We start from the raw sequence: 18624 nt of genomic DNA, 5'->3' as shown, positions 1-18624 counted from the left end.
CTGTGTACCATATCTAGCTATCTGGTAAAAATTTTCGCCGTAGATTTCACCACATAACTCTGCGGAATATCTTTCCGGACGTCTCTGTAAAGTGCTCAGTAAAATGCACAGAGAATTCCTGAGTTTCCTCGATGCGTTCCCCACATCTTTTTCAAATCCCTCGCGATTTATTTGCATCTTTCAACAGCTGCATTCTGATCTGCTCTGACACGTTTATCAGTGGTACTGAAATTCTTTTCACGTACATACCGGTAGGATTCATTCATTTCTGTGGAATATATTAAAAATTCTCGTTTATTTTTAAGATCAAACTCATCTGACGCTATTCATGCTTATTTGCGTAAGTAAATGCTCGGAAAGTTTCTCAGGAAACACGGTAAAACTTTGATGGAAAAGAGTATCATGTTTCATGGAATACTAGATAGCCAGTTTTTACCGATCGCGAAAAGTGTACTCATTTTAACCAGTGACTCCATTAATTTTTCAACAGTAACTGGATCAATTTTTTGCATCACCGACGCGTGGCTGGCTTTGCTAATAAAGTCAAAATAAAGCAGTGTGGCTTTACGATGCTGGTAAAGACAGACCAAAGAATCATCTCCCTATTATAAATGTAACAATTCCGATTGCGACCAGAAAAAATTTCCGCGTTCACCATTTTTACACTCGAGAATTTGACGGCAACGGCGAAAGCATTGATGAAAAGTGAGGCATGTTTTGCCGGTTACATTTACAGAGGGTGCGGGTTTCGAGGGCTCGAAAGACGAAGGCATGTTCTACGTCTGGGTTGGCCTCTGCTCGGGCGTTCTGCTGACGCTGAGTGCTGTTCTGGCGAGGGTTGTCGTTCAGCAGTTGAACTCCGGCCGTCCCCTCACCCCCGACACACCGCCGAGGACAAAATTCCCCGCCGACTTGGCCGCGATCGAGGCTGAGGTCGACCTGACAACGACGACGCTTTCGATAACGAAGAAAAAAAGGTAGGCTATCACGGGTGTTCTCAAGTATAGTCTGCAGTATGTGGGATTGCCTAACACTAAGGTGAACAAATATCGGTAATACAGACCCACCGAGTTATCGTTAGGTAGCGCGTGTAAAGTCCTCGCCAGTGAGCTGGAACTGCTCCTGTAGCAGTTGTTTCAGCGATGAATGATTCAGAACTTGTGGTTATGAGACAGAAAAATTATGCCATATTTCCGTAGCTGTCGATTTACTTTGTAAGGGGATAGGTAGCAGAGAAAGAATGACAATCTTACACATGGTAATTTCGCTTTATTAGAGACAACTTGACGTACAGAACCGAAGCTCCTAATTACATGCAATTAAACGTATACGTCATACAAGCGCCTCATCACAGACAATTTTTTGGGCACAAAGATGTCTTTTAGATATAAAGATAAGACTGAGTTAAAATAACCGCTCACGACCACACAAAGCACTTGAAAGTTGAGGGATGGAAAAATGTACAGCTGTGTTGTAACACTCTTCGGTTTTCGCTACAGATTTAAATTTCATGCACACAATTTTGATGAATCTAAAAGCGATACAATCGAAAAATAAGTTATACTATTATATTCTGTGATATTTTTTACCGTGTGTTATAACAAAATTTTCTTCATTTTACATGTAAAGCGTGCCTCACGTCGTAGAAGACACCATGACGTTTACTGCGGCGGAAAATCGGTACCCGCTGCGACCTGTTTCGACAACGCATCGGGGACTCATGGAGACGTCTCTGGTGACGACGAATGACCTGGTCGGAGCTTCCCTCCGGAATGGTCAGAACCTCTGTTGTCCTGCGTGACGTCAGGGCGGTGGTCGCCAATCCGATTTTCGCGTGACCGCCTCGCCATCACCATCGACTCTGGGCAGTACTCGTTGTCATTTGGAAGACGGCCGCCACTCGGCTGGAATCGGGAGCCCCGAGAACAACAAACCAAGGCCAAAGGCCAGGTCGTCTGACGTCATTGGTCAACCGAAATCGTGCACGAGGATGTACTGTTTCTAAAAGTGCATTGATCAATCTCCACGATTCGGAACGGACTATATTGAAATTTGAAATGTTTTTATATAACGCGAACATGTTTTACGCGTTTTTCCATGTCTGTTTTCCGTACTCAAAGTACTCGTTTCCATGCCGGTCGAGTTGCTCTGCGAATGCGCGTGCGCGGAGTACTGAAAAGACCACTTTTAAGTTCTTGGAGTTAAAAGTGGTCTTTTTTGTACTGAGCGCATGCGTTTTCGTGTTTAGTGAAGAACGCGGAACATACTCTTGTTATATAAAGAATGGTGTGCAACAAGAAGGCAACGGTTTTTTTCGCATCGCGTATTTGCGTATTATCGTCTTCGGTTCGCCTACAACTCGTATTGCAAACTTACGCTCGCCCCGAAATGACCGATTTTGCCTCCCTGTTACCACAATATACTATAGTTTGATATGAACGGGAATTGGAATCGGAATTATTGGTTATGATTTCGAAAAGTGTACCAGCCACCACACAAAAACGCATGTCAATCCGAACTGGAAGTTGTACAGCATATTTGGCAATCTGATAATTGCGTTTCAGTGACATTATAGGTACGATAAAATTCTGTACGATGATATTAATCTTTTTTCATTTTTAAATAACTCTAATTTTGTTAAAGCTCTTAAAAACCCGTTTGCAATACTCGCCGATTTTTTTTACAGCTGGAACCCTCTACAGCTCTTCAAATTCGGTTTCAAAATATGATCTTTAGTTATGAATAATGTCTGAATGATTCCGGGATCATCGAGTATTCTTTCATTTATGAAATAGTATGTTGAAAAAGAACATTCTAGTCGAAAACCTGCCGAGAAGGTTTTACAACAACGATAAAGTATTTTCGCATGGAAAATCAGTTACACATTATTATGACTGTTCATGTCATTGATCATACTTTTTTAATGTAAGAGGTAGCAAGTTGTGGAGACTTTTATTTATCGACACAGTAAGTCCTGTGGTTTATACAAATTTTGCGACTGACACGCCTTTTTTGTTCGAGAAATGATTGAATAGTGTTATCTCTCAAGTTTCAGATGATAGGACTGTGGTAGTTGATTTTTGTGATCTGACCAAATTTTTTGGAGGCTTATTGGCTGTTTCTTAACCAAAATTCAACTCTATCAACATCAGTTACGTTATAAGTCAACTTGATGTTTAACGGAATCTTACAAAATTTACGAGTTCTTCAACTGGCTTTATGATAATTGATTCATGGAGATCTGACTAGATCTGCTCAGCATTTAGAGTTTCTAAAGTGAAAGTTTGGCTGATCCAAACTGTCGTCCTTCAGACTGTAATTCTCGCAATTTTGTACTTTTGCACAGTAAATTTCCACCGAATAATTGTAAATACAGGTATATGTGACTGTAAAATTCTTCAAGCTTGGCGAATGTAGGGTATTATAAATACTGTCTACTGAAAATTTCATGAAATTCTATGGAATTTTTATTACTTCGATGTCAAAATTACTGTCATTCTCCAAGTCTTGGATATACACCTTTGATTATTATGTTTATAAATGTACTTTACGAACCATGTTGACAGTGAAATATATAATATTCTAAATTATTGTTTGTGAACTATCTGTACATAATATATTATACCTTTGTTTGTTGTGTAACATCTTTATGCTGTATAATCAATAAATCCTATAACTATGTTTCAAAAACAAAACAAAGAAACTTTCATTTCCAAAGATTTTAACATGCAGCAGTCATTAGTATTATTTCCCACCTGAATAAGAGTGAGTATGTGCAAATTTATATCGCAAAAATTCAAGGCAAATGAATCATCGCTTAGGAAATTACCAAGGAAAACAAACAGAAAGTCAGTCCATCATAGGCTTTTGTCGTGAGTTAACATTTCAAAACTCGAACTTAGAAATATTAGTCTTTCTGATGAGAATTGGGAAGTGTTATTGTCTATTTCGACAGACATTCTAGTGAAATAGCAGAAGCTGACCACTTTTTCTTGCTGATTGTGCGAAACTGATATATACGTGTTGCATGCCAGTGAATAAATTAATCTTGACCAGCTTGTGCGTTCTGCTCAAATATTCTCCTGATACCAGGAGCAATTTTTCGCTGAAATTTCTCCGATTTCCCTGATTTTAAAAAGAGGCACAAAATTGAGCGATCACATGCCCTCTCAAGCAAGCAAGCATGCCTTCAGTCACACAGTGTCGACATCACATGCAGTCAATCAATGTGTCCCTGTTTTCAGAAGAGCTTCTCGGTTCTCCTGCGCTCCTGATACCAGGAGTAATTTTCGCTGAAATTCGTCCGATTTGCTTAGTTCTAAGAGAAAGTGGCGGGGAAATTATCGATCACATGCTCTCTCAATCAAGCAGGCATGCCTTCAGTCACACAGCGTCGACATCACATGCAGTCAATCAATCAATCAATGTGTCCCTGTTCTTAGAAGAGCTCCTCGGCTCTCCTGTGCTCCTGATACCAGGAGTCATTTTCGCTGAAATTTCTCCGATTTGCTTAGGTCTAAGAGAAAATGGCGGGCAAATCAGCGATCACATGCCCTCTTAATCAAGCAGGCATGCCTTCAGTCACACAGCGTCGATATCACATGCAGTCAATCAATCAATCAATGTGTCCCTGTTTTTAGAAGAGCTCCTCGGCTCTCCTGTGCTCCTGATACCAGGAGTCATTTTCCCTGAAATTTCTCCGATTTGCTCAGTTCCAATAAGAGGTGGCACGAAAATTAGCGATCTCATGCCCTCTTGAGCTAGCAGGCATGCCTTCAGTCACACAGCGTCGACATCACATGCAGTCAATCGATGTGTCCCTGTTTTCAAAAGAGCTCCTCGGTTCTCCTGCGCTCCGGATACCAGGAGTAATTTTCGCTGAAATTCGTTCGATTTGCTCAGTTATACGAGAAAGTGGCGGGGAAATTAGCAATCACATGCTCTCTCAATCAAGCAGGCACACTTTCAGTCACACATCGTCGACATCACATGCAGTCAATCAATCAATCAATGTGTCCCTATTTTTAGAAAAGCTCCTCGGTTCTCCTGCGCTCCTGATACCAGGAGTAATTTTTGCTAAAATTCATCCGATTTGCTCAGTTATACGAGAAAGTAGCGGGAAAATTAGCGATCACATGCTGTTTTAATCGAGCAGGCATGCCTTCAGTCACACAGCGTCGACATCACATGCAGTCAATCGATGTGTCCCTGTTTTCAAAAGAGCTCCTCGGTTCTCCTGCGCTCCGGATACCAGGAGTAATTTTCGCTGAAATTCGTTCGATTTGCTCAGTTATACGAGAAAGTGGCGGGGAAATTAGCAATCACATGCTCTCTCAATCAAGCAGGCACACTTTCAGTCACACATCGTCGACATCACATGCAGTCAATCAATCAATCAATGTGTCCCTATTTTTAGAAAAGCTCCTCGGTTCTCCTGCGCTCCTGATACCAGGAGTAATTTTTGCTAAAATTCATCCGATTTGCTCAGTTATACGAGAAAGTAGCGGGAAAATTAGCGATCACATGCTGTTTTAATCGAGCAGGCATGCCTTCAGTCACACAGCGTCGACATCACATGCAGTCAATCAATCAATCAATGTGTCCTTGTTTTCAGTAGAGCTCCTCGGTTCTCCTGCGCTCCGGATACCAGGAGTAATTTTCGCTGAAATTCGTTCGATTTGCTCAGTTATACGAGAAAGTGGCGGGGAAATTAGCAATCACATGCTGTTTTAATCAAGCAGGCATGCCTTCAGTCACACAGCGTCGACATCACATGCAGTCAATCAATCAATCAATGTGTCCCTGTTCTTAGAAGAGCTCCTCGGCTCTGCTGTGCTCCTGATACCAGGAGTCATTTTCGCTGAAATTTCTCCGATTTGCTTAGGTCTAAGAGAAAATGGCGGGCAAATCAGCGATCACATGCCCTCTTAATCAAGCAGGCATGCCTTCAGTCACACAGCGTCGATATCACATGCAGTCAATCAATCAATCAATGTGTCCCTATTTTCAGAAGAGCTCCTCGGTTTTTCTGCGCTCCTGATACCAGGAGTAATTTTCGCTGAAATTCGTCCGATTCGCTCAGATATACGAGAAAGTAGCGGGGAAATTAGCGATCACATCCTCTCTCATTTAAGCAGGCATACCTTCAGTCACACAGCGTCGACATCACATGCAGTTAATCGATGTGTCCCTGTTTTCAGAAGAGCTTCTCGGTTCTCCTGCGCTCCTGATACCAGAAGTAATTTTCGCTGAAATTCGTCCGATTTGCTTAGTTATACGAGAAAGTGGCGGGGAAATTATCGATTTCATGCTCTCTCAATCAAGCAGGCATGCCTTCAGTTACACAGCGTCGACATCACATGCAGTTAATCGATGTGTCCCTGTTTTCAGAAGAGCTCCTCGGTTCTCCTGCGCTCCTGATACCAGGAGTAATTTTCGCTGAAATTTATCCGATTTGCTCAGTTATACGAGAAAGTAGCGGGGAAATTATCGATCACATGCTCTCTCAATCAAGCAGGCATGCCTTCAGTTACACAGCGTCGACATCACATGCAGTCAATCAATCAATCAATGTGTCCCTATTTTCAGAAGAGCTCCTCGGTTTTTCTGGGCTCCTGATACCAGGAGTAATTTTCGCTGAAATTCGTCCGATTCGCTCGGATATACGAGAAAGTAGCGGGGAAATTAGCGATCACATCCTCTCTCAATTAAGCAGGCATACCTTCAGTCACACAGCGTCGACATCACATGCAGTTAATCGATGTGTCCCTGTTTTCAGAAGAGCTTCTCGGTTCTCCTGCGCTCCTGATACCAGGAGTAATTTTCGCTGAAATTCGTCCGATTTGCTTAGTTATACGAGAAAGTGGCGGGGAAATTATCGATTTCATGCTCTCTCAATCAAGCAGGCATGCCTTCAGTTACACAGCGTCGACATCAAATGCAGTCAATCAATCAATCAATGTGTCCCTATTCTCAGAAGAGCTCCTCGGTTCTTCTGCGCTCCTGATACCAGGAGTAATTTTTGCTGAAATTCATCCGATTTGCTCAGTTATACGAGAAAGTGGCGGGGAAATTAGCAATCACATGCTGTTTTAATCAAGCAGGCATGCCTTCAGTCACACAGCGTCGACATCACATGCAGTCAATCAATCAATCAATGTGTCCCTATTTTCAAAAGAGCTCCTCGGTTCTCCTGCGCTCCTGATACCAGGAGTAATTTTCGCTGAAATTCATCCGATTTGCTCAGTTATACGAGAAAGTAGCGGGGAAATTATCGATCACATGCTCTCTCAATCAAGCAGGCATGCCTTCAGTTACACAGCGTCGACATCAAATGCAGTCAATCAATCAATCAATGTGTCCCTATTCTCAGAAGAGCTCCTCGGTTCTTCTGCGCTCCTGATACCAGGAGTAATTTTTGCTGAAATTCATCCGATTTGCTCAGTTATACGAGAAAGTGGCGGGGAAATTAGCAATCACATGCTGTTTTAATCAAGCAGGCATGCCTTCAGTCACACAGCGTCGACATCACATGCAGTCAATCAATCAATCAATGTGTCCCTATTTTCAAAAGAGCTCCTCGGTTCTCCTGCGCTCCTGATACCAGGAGTAATTTTCGCTGAAATTCATCCGATTTGCTCAGTTATACGAGAAAGTAGCGGGGAAATTATCGATCACATGCTCTCTCAATCAAGCAGGCATGCCTTCAGTTACACAGCGTCGACATCAAATGCAGTCAATCAATCAATCAATGTGTCCCTATTTTCAGAAGAGCTCCTCGGTTCTTCTGCGCTCCTGATACCAGGAGTAATTTTCGCTGCGATTCGTCCGATTTGCTCGGTTCTAAGAGAAAGTGGCGGGAAAATTAGCGATCACATGCTCTCTCAATCAAGCAGGCATGCCTTCAGTCACACAGCGTCGACATCACATGCAGTCAATCAATCAATCAATGTGTCCCTATTTTCAAAAGAGCTCCTCGGTTCTCCTGTGCTCCTGATACCAGGAGTAATTTTCGCTGAAATTTATCCGATTTGCTCAGTTATACGAGAAAGTAGCGGGGAAATTATCGATCACATGCTCTCTCAATCAAGCAGGCATGCCTTCAGTTACACAGCGTCGACATCACATGCAGTCAATCAATCAATCAATCTGTCCCTATTTTCAGAAGAGCTCCTCGGTTCTTCTGCGCTTCTGATACCAGGAGTAATTTTCGCTGAAATTCGTCCGATTCGCTCAGATATACGAGAAAGTAGCGGGGAAATTAGCGATCACATCCTCTCTCAATTAAGCAGGCATACCTTCAGTCACACAGCGTCGACATCACATGCAGTTAATCGATGTGTCCCTGTTTTTAGAAGAGCTTCTCGGTTCTCCTGCGCTCCTGATACCAGGAGTAATTTTCGCTGAAATCCGTCCGATTTGCTTAGTTCTAAGAGAAAGTGGCGGCAAAGTCATCGATCACATGCTCTCAGAATCAAGCAGGCATGCCTTTAGTCACACAGCGTCGACATCACATGCAGTCAATCAATCAATCAATGTGTCCCTATTTTCAAAAGAGCTCCTCGGTTCTCCTGCGCTCCTGATACCAGGAGTAATTTTCGCTGAAATTCATCCGATTTGCTCAGTTATACGAGAAAGTAGCGGGGAAATTATCGATCACATGCTCTCTCAATCAAGCAGGCATGCCTTCAGTTACACAGCGTCGACATCAAATGCAGTCAATCAATCAATCAATGTGTCCCTATTTTCAGAAGAGCTCCTCGGTTCTTCTGCGCTCCTGATACCAGGAGTAATTTTTGCTGAAATTCATCCGATTTGCTCAGTTATACGAGAAAGTGGCGGGGAAATTATCGATTTCATGCTCTCTCAATCAAGCAGGCATGCCTTCAGTTACACAGCGTCGACATCAAATGCAGTCAATCAATCAATCAATGTGTCCCTATTCTCAGAAGAGCTCCTCGGTTCTTCTGCGCTCCTGATACCAGGAGTAATTTTTGCTGAAATTCATCCGATTTGCTCAGTTATACGAGAAAGTGGCGGGGAAATTAGCAATCACATGCTGTTTTAATCAAGCAGGCATGCCTTCAGTCACACAGCGTCGACATCACATGCAGTCAATCAATCAATCAATGTGTCCCTATTTTCAAAAGAGCTCCTCGGTTCTTCTGCGCTCCTGATACCAGGAGTAATTTTCGCTGAAATTCATCCGATTTGCTCAGTTATACGAGAAAGTAGCGGGGAAATTATCGATCACATACTCTCTCAATCAAGCAGGCATGCCTTCAGTTACACAGCGTCGACATCAAATGCAGTCAATCAATCAATCAATGTGTCCCTATTTTCAGAAGAGCTCCTCGGTTCTTCTGCGCTCCTGATACCAGGAGTAATTTTCGCTGCGATTCGTCCGATTTGCTCGGTTCTAAGAGAAAGTGGCGGGAAAATTAGCGATCACATGCTCTCTCAATCAAGCAGGCATGCCTTCAGTCACACAGCGTCGACATCACATGCAGTCAATCAATCAATCAATGTGTCCCTATTTTCAGAAGAGCTCCTCGGTTCTCCTGTGCTCCTGATACCAGGAGTAATTTTCGCTGAAATTTATCCGATTTGCTCAGTTATACGAGAAAGTAGCGGGGAAATTATCGATCACATGCTCTCTCAATCAAGCAGGCATGCCTTCAGTTACACAGCGTCGACATCACATGCAGTCAATCAATCAATCAATCTGTCCCTATTTTCAGAAGAGCTCCTCGGTTCTTCTGCGCTTCTGATACCAGGAGTAATTTTCGCTGAAATTCGTCCGATTCGCTCAGATATACGAGAAAGTAGCGGGGAAATTAGCGATCACATCCTCTCTCAATTAAGCAGGCATACCTTCAGTCACACAGCGTCGACATCACATGCAGTTAATCGATGTGTCCCTGTTTTTAGAAGAGCTTCTCGGTTCTCCTGCGCTCCTGATACCAGGAGTAATTTTCGCTGAAATTCGTCCGATTTGCTTAGTTATACGAGAAAGTGGCGGGGAAATTATCGATTTCATGCTCTCTCAATCAAGCAGGCATGCCTTCAGTTACACAGCGTCGACATCAAATGCAGTCAATCAATCAATCAATGTGTCCCTATTCTCAGAAGAGCTCCTCGGTTCTTCTGCGCTCCTGATACCAGGAGTAATTTTTGCTGAAATTCATCCGATTTGCTCAGTTATACGAGAAAGTGGCGGGGAAATTAGCAATCACATGCTGTTTTAATCAAGCAGGCATGCCTTCAGTCACACAGCGTCGACATCACATGCAGTCAATCAATCAATCAATGTGTCCCTATTTTCAAAAGAGCTCCTCGGTTCTCCTGCGCTCCTGATACCAGGAGTAATTTTCGCTGAAATTCATCCGATTTGCTCAGTTATACGAGAAAGTAGCGGGGAAATTATCGATCACATGCTCTCTCAATCAAGCAGGCATGCCTTCAGTTACACAGCGTCGACATCAAATGCAGTCAATCAATCATTCAATGTGTCCCTATTCTCAGAAGAGCTCCTCGGTTCTTCTGCGCTCCTGATACCAGGAGTAATTTTTGCTGAAATTCATCCGATTTGCTCAGTTATACGAGAAAGTGGCGGGGAAATTAGCAATCACATGCTGTTTTAATCAAGCAGGCATGCCTTCAGTCACACAGCGTCGACATCACATGCAGTCAATCAATCAATCAATGTGTCCCTATTTTCAAAAGAGCTCCTCGGTTCTCCTGCGCTCCTGATACCAGGAGTAATTTTCGCTGAAATTCATCCGATTTGCTCAGTTATACGAGAAAGTAGCGGGGAAATTATCGATCACATGCTCTCTCAATCAAGCAGGCATGCCTTCAGTTACACAGCGTCGACATCAAATGCAGTCAATCAATCAATCAATGTGTCCCTATTTTCAGAAGAGCTCCTCGGTTCTTCTGCGCTCCTGATACCAGGAGTAATTTTCGCTGCGATTCGTCCGATTTGCTCGGTTCTAAGAGAAAGTGGCGGGAAAATTAGCGATCACATGCTCTCTCAATCAAGCAGGCATGCCTTCAGTCACACAGCGTCGACATCACATGCAGTCAATCAATCAATCAATGTGTCCCTATTTTCAGAAGAGCTCCTCGGTTCTCCTGTGCTCCTGATACCAGGAGTAATTTTCGCTGAAATTTATCCGATTTGCTCAGTTATACGAGAAAGTAGCGGGGAAATTATCGATCACATGCTCTCTCAATCAAGCAGGCATGCCTTCAGTTACACAGCGTCGACATCACATGCAGTCAATCAATCAATCAATCTGTCCCTATTTTCAGAAGAGCTCCTCGGTTCTTCTGCGCTTCTGATACCAGGAGTAATTTTCGCTGAAATTCGTCCGATTCGCTCAGATATACGAGAAAGTAGCGGGGAAATTAGCGATCACATCCTCTCTCAATTAAGCAGGCATACCTTCAGTCACACAGCGTCGACATCACATGCAGTTAATCGATGTGTCCCTGTTTTTAGAAGAGCTTCTCGGTTCTCCTGCGCTCCTGATACCAGGAGTAATTTTCGCTGAAATTCGTCCGATTTGCTTAGTTCTAAGAGAAAGTGGCGGCAAAATCATCGATCACATGCTCTCAGAATCAAGCAGGCATGCCTTTAGTCACACAGCGACGATATCACATGCAGTTAATCAAAGTTTCCCTATTTTCAGAGGAGCACCTCGGCTCATATGCGCTTTTGCTACCAGAAGCGGTTGTACGCTGAAATTCCTTAGATTGTCCTACCTATTATTCGATTCACCAAATGGATAGTGGATTGTGGAATTATTGTCAATCCATTGTATTTTATTTCTTTTAATTTTGCGAGATCTTCAAAATTGCTCAATTCCGCCATCTTCGGCTGTTCATTCACGCAAGGTTGCGAGAGAATCTGGTCCCACACAGTCCAGTTGCTGCGAGCAACGGATGAAAGTAGACGCCCGAAAAACTCCACTAGATTCACAAAGAGGTGAGGAAAAAAAACAACGAGACCCAAAGTTTTAGTTTCGGTTTATTCAATATACCTGACTTTCAGTACAAGTGTTTTGTCGTCAGTGTATTGTAGTATAACAAGTTGCCAAATAATATTAAAGTGCAAAACAATATCTAGAAAGACAATTGCTATGTACATTAGTTTCAGTCGAATATGAAAAATGTTATGTAAGATAGTTATATTTGCAGTTTATTAGTATAGTTTAAGTTATGTCCTGCAAAGAGGTGCAATCATCGCCGATGTTCGCGTAGGGCGCGGTCGGGCGATCACCCATGTCGCTAAATCTATGGGGGTGCCACTGCCTGGTGCAGTCCGCATGGTGATAATTAGATAAAAGAGATGAAGCAGTGCTGAAAGTGTACAGTATTAAGCCTTGAAAGGGGTAAAAAAGGAGGTTCAAAACTTTCTACGTCGAATTCGTTAGCTCTGGGTAAAGCTGAAGGAAAGTGTTAAAAATTCTCACATGGGTTCCATTAATTTGAATCCGCCCGAACGGATCAAACAGCAAGCTGCCAATTTCCCATTTTGGAAAGGGGCGCCACATAATCTTGAACCGGGGCGCTAGTTGTGCTAAAACCGGCACTGCTCATAAGTCGACCTACCCTAGCTAAGGAATACTACCCACATGATAAATATTACAGAACATAGTATATGCAAGCGTATCTTAAGATAATTAATTATTCGAGATTTTATTCAATTAATTCCATTAAAGATAAACCATACAAATAGTTCGAGGTAATTTCAGCAACGTGATCCTAGTATCAGAGATCGATACTTAATAAACCACAATTATATTCCATAATCAATCACTATTCTACTTTAATGAAGCATATAGAATATTACTCGTCTAAAATAATAACCAAAAGCAAACGCTATTGTATCCTAGTTAAACAAATTAATCCATTGTTGTAATATTCCATAGTAAAGTTGCAGCATATTCTAGAAGTAAAACTACGCTTAAAATATAACGTCCCGTAACCTCAAGAACGCTGATGCTACTACTAAATCAAAACCCGACGGCCACCTCATATACACAAACACGGCCTTACATACAGGCCTTGCAATGAACGTAGTGGGGGGTGGTCAGTTCACGTCCAAAACAAAAGTACAACTTATGGCCACAAGAGCGGCGCTACGAGTTATTCATAAGCTTATTATTATTATTTGGCGGAACCCTAACCTATCTTTTTGATACTCATATACAGATAACTTTACGTTGTAACATGGAGACCAGCCCCCTGACACTCACCACTTCTCGTATACTAAAAAATTGTACGCGTTTTGTCCCCGTTTTTTATTTCCTCTACGTAGCACTAGTAGACTTCTGACACGCTCACTGCCTTCGCTGATGGCGCGCAAGTTTGTCAGACAACTACTAGCGCCACTAGTGGTGCGGATTGGCGGCAGAATCGAGGGACATTTTGCGAACCACTTTTAGCAGCGTGTGTCAGGGGGCTGGCCTATAAGATGCATACGTGAGAATCGGTTTTGGTAGCACTGCCAGGCGGGTAAAATCCGCGAATCGTTCATCACTTTCACAGTCCATTTTGCCAGCATTGCGTTCCGCCTCCTTACCTCCAGTCTCCAGAGAAGTTTCTTTCTGTAGTCTCCATGGACTTGACGCCATCCATGTCGAGCTTCGATGTTCGAGTATCGACTATCGCATATCGTAACGTATATCGAATCTCGAATGTCGTCGCATCATTTGAATTATAACCGACTAACTTTGTTGATAGTAACCTTAAATATATCACCGAGTGTCAGAAGTACTTTTGATGTTTGTATAGGATACTATTAATCAAAGTAATGATTAATTTGAGAACATAATAAATTTTTCAACGTTAAAATAAGCCATGGCGGAATTGCAAACTGCGTTAACCGCGATCAGATTACTGCGAATAAGTGTCCGGCAGCTTTTTAATATTGTGGGAAGCGGCCAGGGAGTCGATGGTGGTGAAGATAACTCGATGACAAATTTTCCTCGGGACCTCCAGGAATTTCTAAGTACTATTGCTAGCCGTGTAAGGTAAATTACACATTACTCACACTTCATCAGATAATAATTACTACATGCCTGTGATTGTTTAAATTTTCACGCTTCTGAAGTTTCTATCGATCGATCAATCTTTCATGTCTGGAAAAATGAATTACTGACTGAATGTTTGCAGAGATGTAGAACAGGCGGTGAACACTCTGGAACCAACTCCGGAACCGTTCGATCTTCCAAGTATGATGTACCTGGGCCAGCACACGACACAGGAAGGACAAGCGTTCCACGACACATTGGTAAACACTTATAGATGGATAAAGGATGTTCAGGAGAAAAGCGACGTCGCCCAAACACTACTTACTCAGAACTCAATGACGCGTTCGTACCTAACTGCGGGCAGACCAGTGAAAAAAAGATTGCGAACGGCCAGTCATAACGTTCCTCCGGAGTAAGTACTCCAGTACTTGCTGTCATAAATTGTGACACGTGGAATCGACGGCAAGCTTTTTTAACAAATGATATCAACAGGCAAGTCGACTCTGTCATACTGACAATAGACAGACTGTACGACGACATGACGATAACCATTTCACGACAGCTCTCCTCCAATGCCGTGCTCCACGTCACTCTTGGTCACATTTTGAAAGCAGTGATTGCATGCAAGGGGTTGTTGATAGAGAGCGTGGTCATAAAAGGGTACGGAGAGTCGACGGATTTGTGGACAGAATCGCGACACGAGGTGTTCAAAAAACTTACAGAGAATGCATACGCGGCTATGCTTCAGTATGATTCACCCACTTCACCTGAATGCTCTGTTATATCGTTCATGGTTCGTTTAATTATTCGTTTTGTTTTGGGCGACGGAATAATGCATCCTCCGAGAAAACTTGATGAAATCTTTGCATATTCTCCAGGACTGGGTCCACAGCTTCACTAACCTGTTCAGTGTACCTTGCAAACGATGCGGATTGTATCTTCACAACTTCCTGCCGCCTACTTGGCGAGATTTTGACACCTTGGAGCCTTATCATCAAGAGTGCAGAGCCTCGTAATTGAAATCCCGTAACTTATTACGACTGGCAATAAACTAGAAAAGTATGTACACACAACTTGGTCTTCTCAGTTTGTATTAACAAAAAGGCGCGACTTCTCTTCAATCGTTCTTATTCAATGAATCGCAGAAATAAAGAATGATTGGAATCAAATTTCGACGAATGGTAAGTTTTTCTAAGCAACCAATCATCGCATTGACCTTATATAAATTATGCATGGTCGTAATTGAGTGTTCTATTATTTACCGTATTGTTCCGAGCATAAGACGACCCCCAATTCTGAAGAGTGTTTTTCTTAACTATGACGTAAGACGAGTTTGCATAGTCCGTTTGGAGGGTGCTGTCAACGACGAAAAACCTCGGCGAATATTCGGAACAATACGGTATTTCGTATATTTGCTAAATATACCTGGTATGTATAGAATAAATGAAGGAATACATATGTCAGCAATTACTACAATACTTCAATTGTTACCAATAAAGCTTCTAACGACCTGAATGATCAAATAAAAGCTTTTCGTCATTTAACAATTGATTAATAATATCAGTATCGACAGCTTGAGAATGGCATAAGTACTTTCAATCGGTTTATTCGATGATAAACAAAAAACATTCTGTCGCTAGTGTTTGAACCGTGTAACTCGCCCATTGCCGATAAGAATCCAACTTTTGTCATTTGATCTGTACAATTGTCCTTTGTTTTGTCAACTTCGCTTAAAATATCAATACCTGTGTTTATGTTTATGTGTGTTTGCAGAGCTGATCAAGAAACACCAAAGGGGCAAACCATTTTGTGATACTAAAAAGAGATTTATCTACAAACTGATAGGGAGCTGCAAAAGTCTCCGTTAGATTAGGTCATTACGCACTGTAAATAATTGATTCTACAAGTTTATGTAAGTAGGTTCTTTTTTCCTTTTTCTTTATTTATAATACGCTAATTGTATATTATTGTGTTTAATTGCTACTAGCATGAGTTTCAATCACTGAGCTCTATAACGACTGAAAATGTGCGAAAGCGTTATTTAATTGAACAAATTGCAATTTATACCTGCTTTTTTCATCTGTGGATGTTTATTTCAATCGAAATACTGCGTCCAACGTCCCACGGACGTAAACTCCGGTTGTAAGTGATCTACAGATATTTTTTCGTTTTGGTGAAACCATCTTTTGAGTTCTGACCACTGGACCCGTATTATCGATATTATTATGAATTTCCATACTTGCTAGTTTGATCGCAACATCATTTATTAATTTTTTCCAATTTTCGCAACAAAACTGTACTTTTCATGGGATAATTATTCATTTTTATTCGGTATATAACAGGTGTGCAGTTGATTTATCTTTATTCTAAATCTGTATATCATTCTTAATATCACCATATCGTAATTAATTCTATGTATAATGACAATCATAATCATAATGAGTATCGTTATAATGTAATTATAATTATGGTGTAATTGTTATCTCCACAGAACTGTACACATCCATAATTGGAACATTGGCGCTTTAACGAGGGCGCAAGTCATTGTTTTTTTCATTTTTGTTTTTTATTTGTGTGGTAATGAACTTATTTTACTCATTGTTACTGTAATCACTTGCTCGATGGACTCTGGGTCCCAACTTTGTAAGGCTCTATCTACTTTGCGTCAAATGAGCTTACCGTGATTTTATTTATTCATTCAAAACATTTTCTGCAAATTAGCTACCCTTTTTAAAATAAAATATATGAAATGCTGTATTTTATATTCATCGATACATATAATTCAGCGTGTCGTAAAATACTTTTGAAATTCGTAGAATTGTTCTCGTTATTATACTCTGGCTGTACCATATACTATGAACTTGGAATCATGGTAGAAACCGTAAAAACTATTCGAAAAGTTTACACACTTGCCAGATTAATCTCGTCGGTTATTACTACATGTTTACTAACAATAACGCCTGTGTACTTAACGCGCATTTATAGTTCTGAGTCAAAAAAATTGCTTCTATTTTACCAGTTATCGTATTGAGTTCATAAGCTTATAACATTTAAAAAATGGATATGCTAGCTTTACTCTGTCCGGAATTATAACTTCAGTCTTAACTTAAATTATTGTTAATAATATAGTATCGTAAAGTCTGATAGTACCACAATGCGAGGAAACCTACTTTAGCATATTCTCAGTTCAATAGCTTTATTGCTTTTCTCACTGATTCTGTATGTTTTGGACAGCTTATAATTAGAAGTTCTTTTTTTTTCAATTACGTTTATATGGTGCGCAGCACTGATAATGAAATTATTCAAGTAGCATTTCACGAGATGCGAATAAACGATTTGAAAAATCGTCTTTCATTAAATTCATATTTAATTAACACGATAATAGAATTCTTCCTCATAAGTAGCACTTTGATAACTTTTGAGAGAAAATAACGTGTTTTTTATATTATACATCAATTTTCAAATCAGAGCAATTTTTCGGTCAAATTGTTGAAGAAATTTAGGTCACGCGTTCCATGAAGAAATAAAACTAGTCTGCGAATGTATGCAAATTTCTGTGATAAAAATGCCTATAAAATTTATTACAATGTTATATATATTTATAAATTGAGGTATACTGCCTTGTCAGATTTATAGTGAATGATTAATATATATTTTTTAGCCAAGGAGTCTTTAACTTAGTGAATGTAAAAGCCTCAAAGTGTACGAGGAATGATAATGTCGAAATAGTAGACTGTGATAAATGCATTTGTATACATATACAGTTGACATTTTGTTTTTTTGTGAAGATGAAAATTGTTGTATTGATAATAAAAGTGCAATGTACTTATTATTAGTCACAATTGTTGATTCGAAGTTGCAATGCAGAACAATTGTTCATACAGTTTTGATGTATAAAATTATTCCTACCCAAATACCATAAATTTCCAACTAAACACCGCAGTATATTGGGTTGTCTACCACTGAGGGAAACATATATCGGTAATCCAGACCTACCGAATTATCGGTAGGCAGCGCTTTTAAAGTCCTCGCCTAGTGACTTACAAAGAACTGCCCGTGTTACCGATTTCTACGGATTTGGCTGGGCAATAATTTCGTTGGATATAACCTATGCTGAAGGTGTCAGTGATCACGTTTCGAAGTCACGTTAGAATGATCAAATGACTTGACTTGACTCGACTGAAGTGATTATGACTCGGTAACTCTGTTTTACCGATATTTGTTCCCCTCATTAGTAGGCAACCCAACGTACTACGGCACTTAATCATAAACAACCGGTATCATTTTTGAGTGATAAGCTTTCACGTAACGATAATTATATTACTTTCATAATCGGCAAGTAATTAGGATTACCATATTATACTCTTGTCATTCATTGATTTATCGATATGCAGGTGGGAAAAAATAGCGTGATGTGTGCCAATAAATAAACTTACATGCGCGCGAGGTGTGTGAAATTCTAGAATTTCGATCGCAACTCTAATAAAATTTTAAATCTCAACATCGAGAGCTAGATCAATGGATTGTGAACAAATCGAATAATTATGGATAGAAAAAATGTTTTTGAATGATTTGACGAAAT

General features: G+C 40.9%; 2 protein-coding genes across 5 annotated transcripts in view; both read left to right on the top strand.

Moving 5' to 3' along the window:
- Nucleotides 1-3590, top strand: part of LOC124308852 (protein eva-1 homolog C-like) — a 77037-nt gene extending 73447 nt beyond the window's left edge. For both annotated transcript variants that reach the window (XM_046772002.1, XM_046772004.1), the window contains 2 exons: nt 737-977; nt 1630-3590. In XM_046772002.1, the coding sequence (XP_046627958.1) occupies nt 737-977; nt 1630-1801 (413 nt within the window). In that variant the 3' untranslated portion in view covers nt 1802-3590. The remainder of the gene's footprint in view (nt 1-736; nt 978-1629) is intronic.
- A 9991-nt stretch (nt 3591-13581) lies between these two features.
- LOC124308573 (mediator of RNA polymerase II transcription subunit 27-like) lies at nt 13582-17890 on the top strand. Of its 3 annotated transcripts, XR_006909026.1 has the most exons (6): nt 13582-14042; nt 14185-14454; nt 14535-14835; nt 14921-15223; nt 15325-15470; nt 15816-17890. XR_006909026.1 is itself a non-coding variant. In XM_046771392.1 (5 exons), exons 1-4 carry the CDS (start codon nt 13870-13872, stop codon nt 15056-15058), a joined length of 882 nt encoding a protein of 293 aa, XP_046627348.1. In that variant the 5' UTR covers nt 13582-13869; the 3' UTR covers nt 15059-15101; nt 15816-17890. The 3 variants fall into 3 exon arrangements, 1 of the variants encoding a protein (XP_046627348.1); XR_006909025.1 differs by lacking the exon at nt 15325-15470; XM_046771392.1 differs by lacking the exon at nt 15325-15470 and having other exon boundaries at nt 14921-15101.
- Nucleotides 17891-18624: the final 734 nt, after the last annotated feature.

This window comes from Neodiprion virginianus, chromosome 7 (genome assembly GCF_021901495.1).
Source record: "Neodiprion virginianus isolate iyNeoVirg1 chromosome 7, iyNeoVirg1.1, whole genome shotgun sequence".
Lineage (NCBI taxonomy): Eukaryota > Metazoa > Arthropoda > Insecta > Hymenoptera > Diprionidae > Neodiprion > Neodiprion virginianus.
The sequence above is the reverse complement of the archived record's forward strand: the minus strand, read 5'-3'. Positions and strand labels throughout refer to the sequence as shown.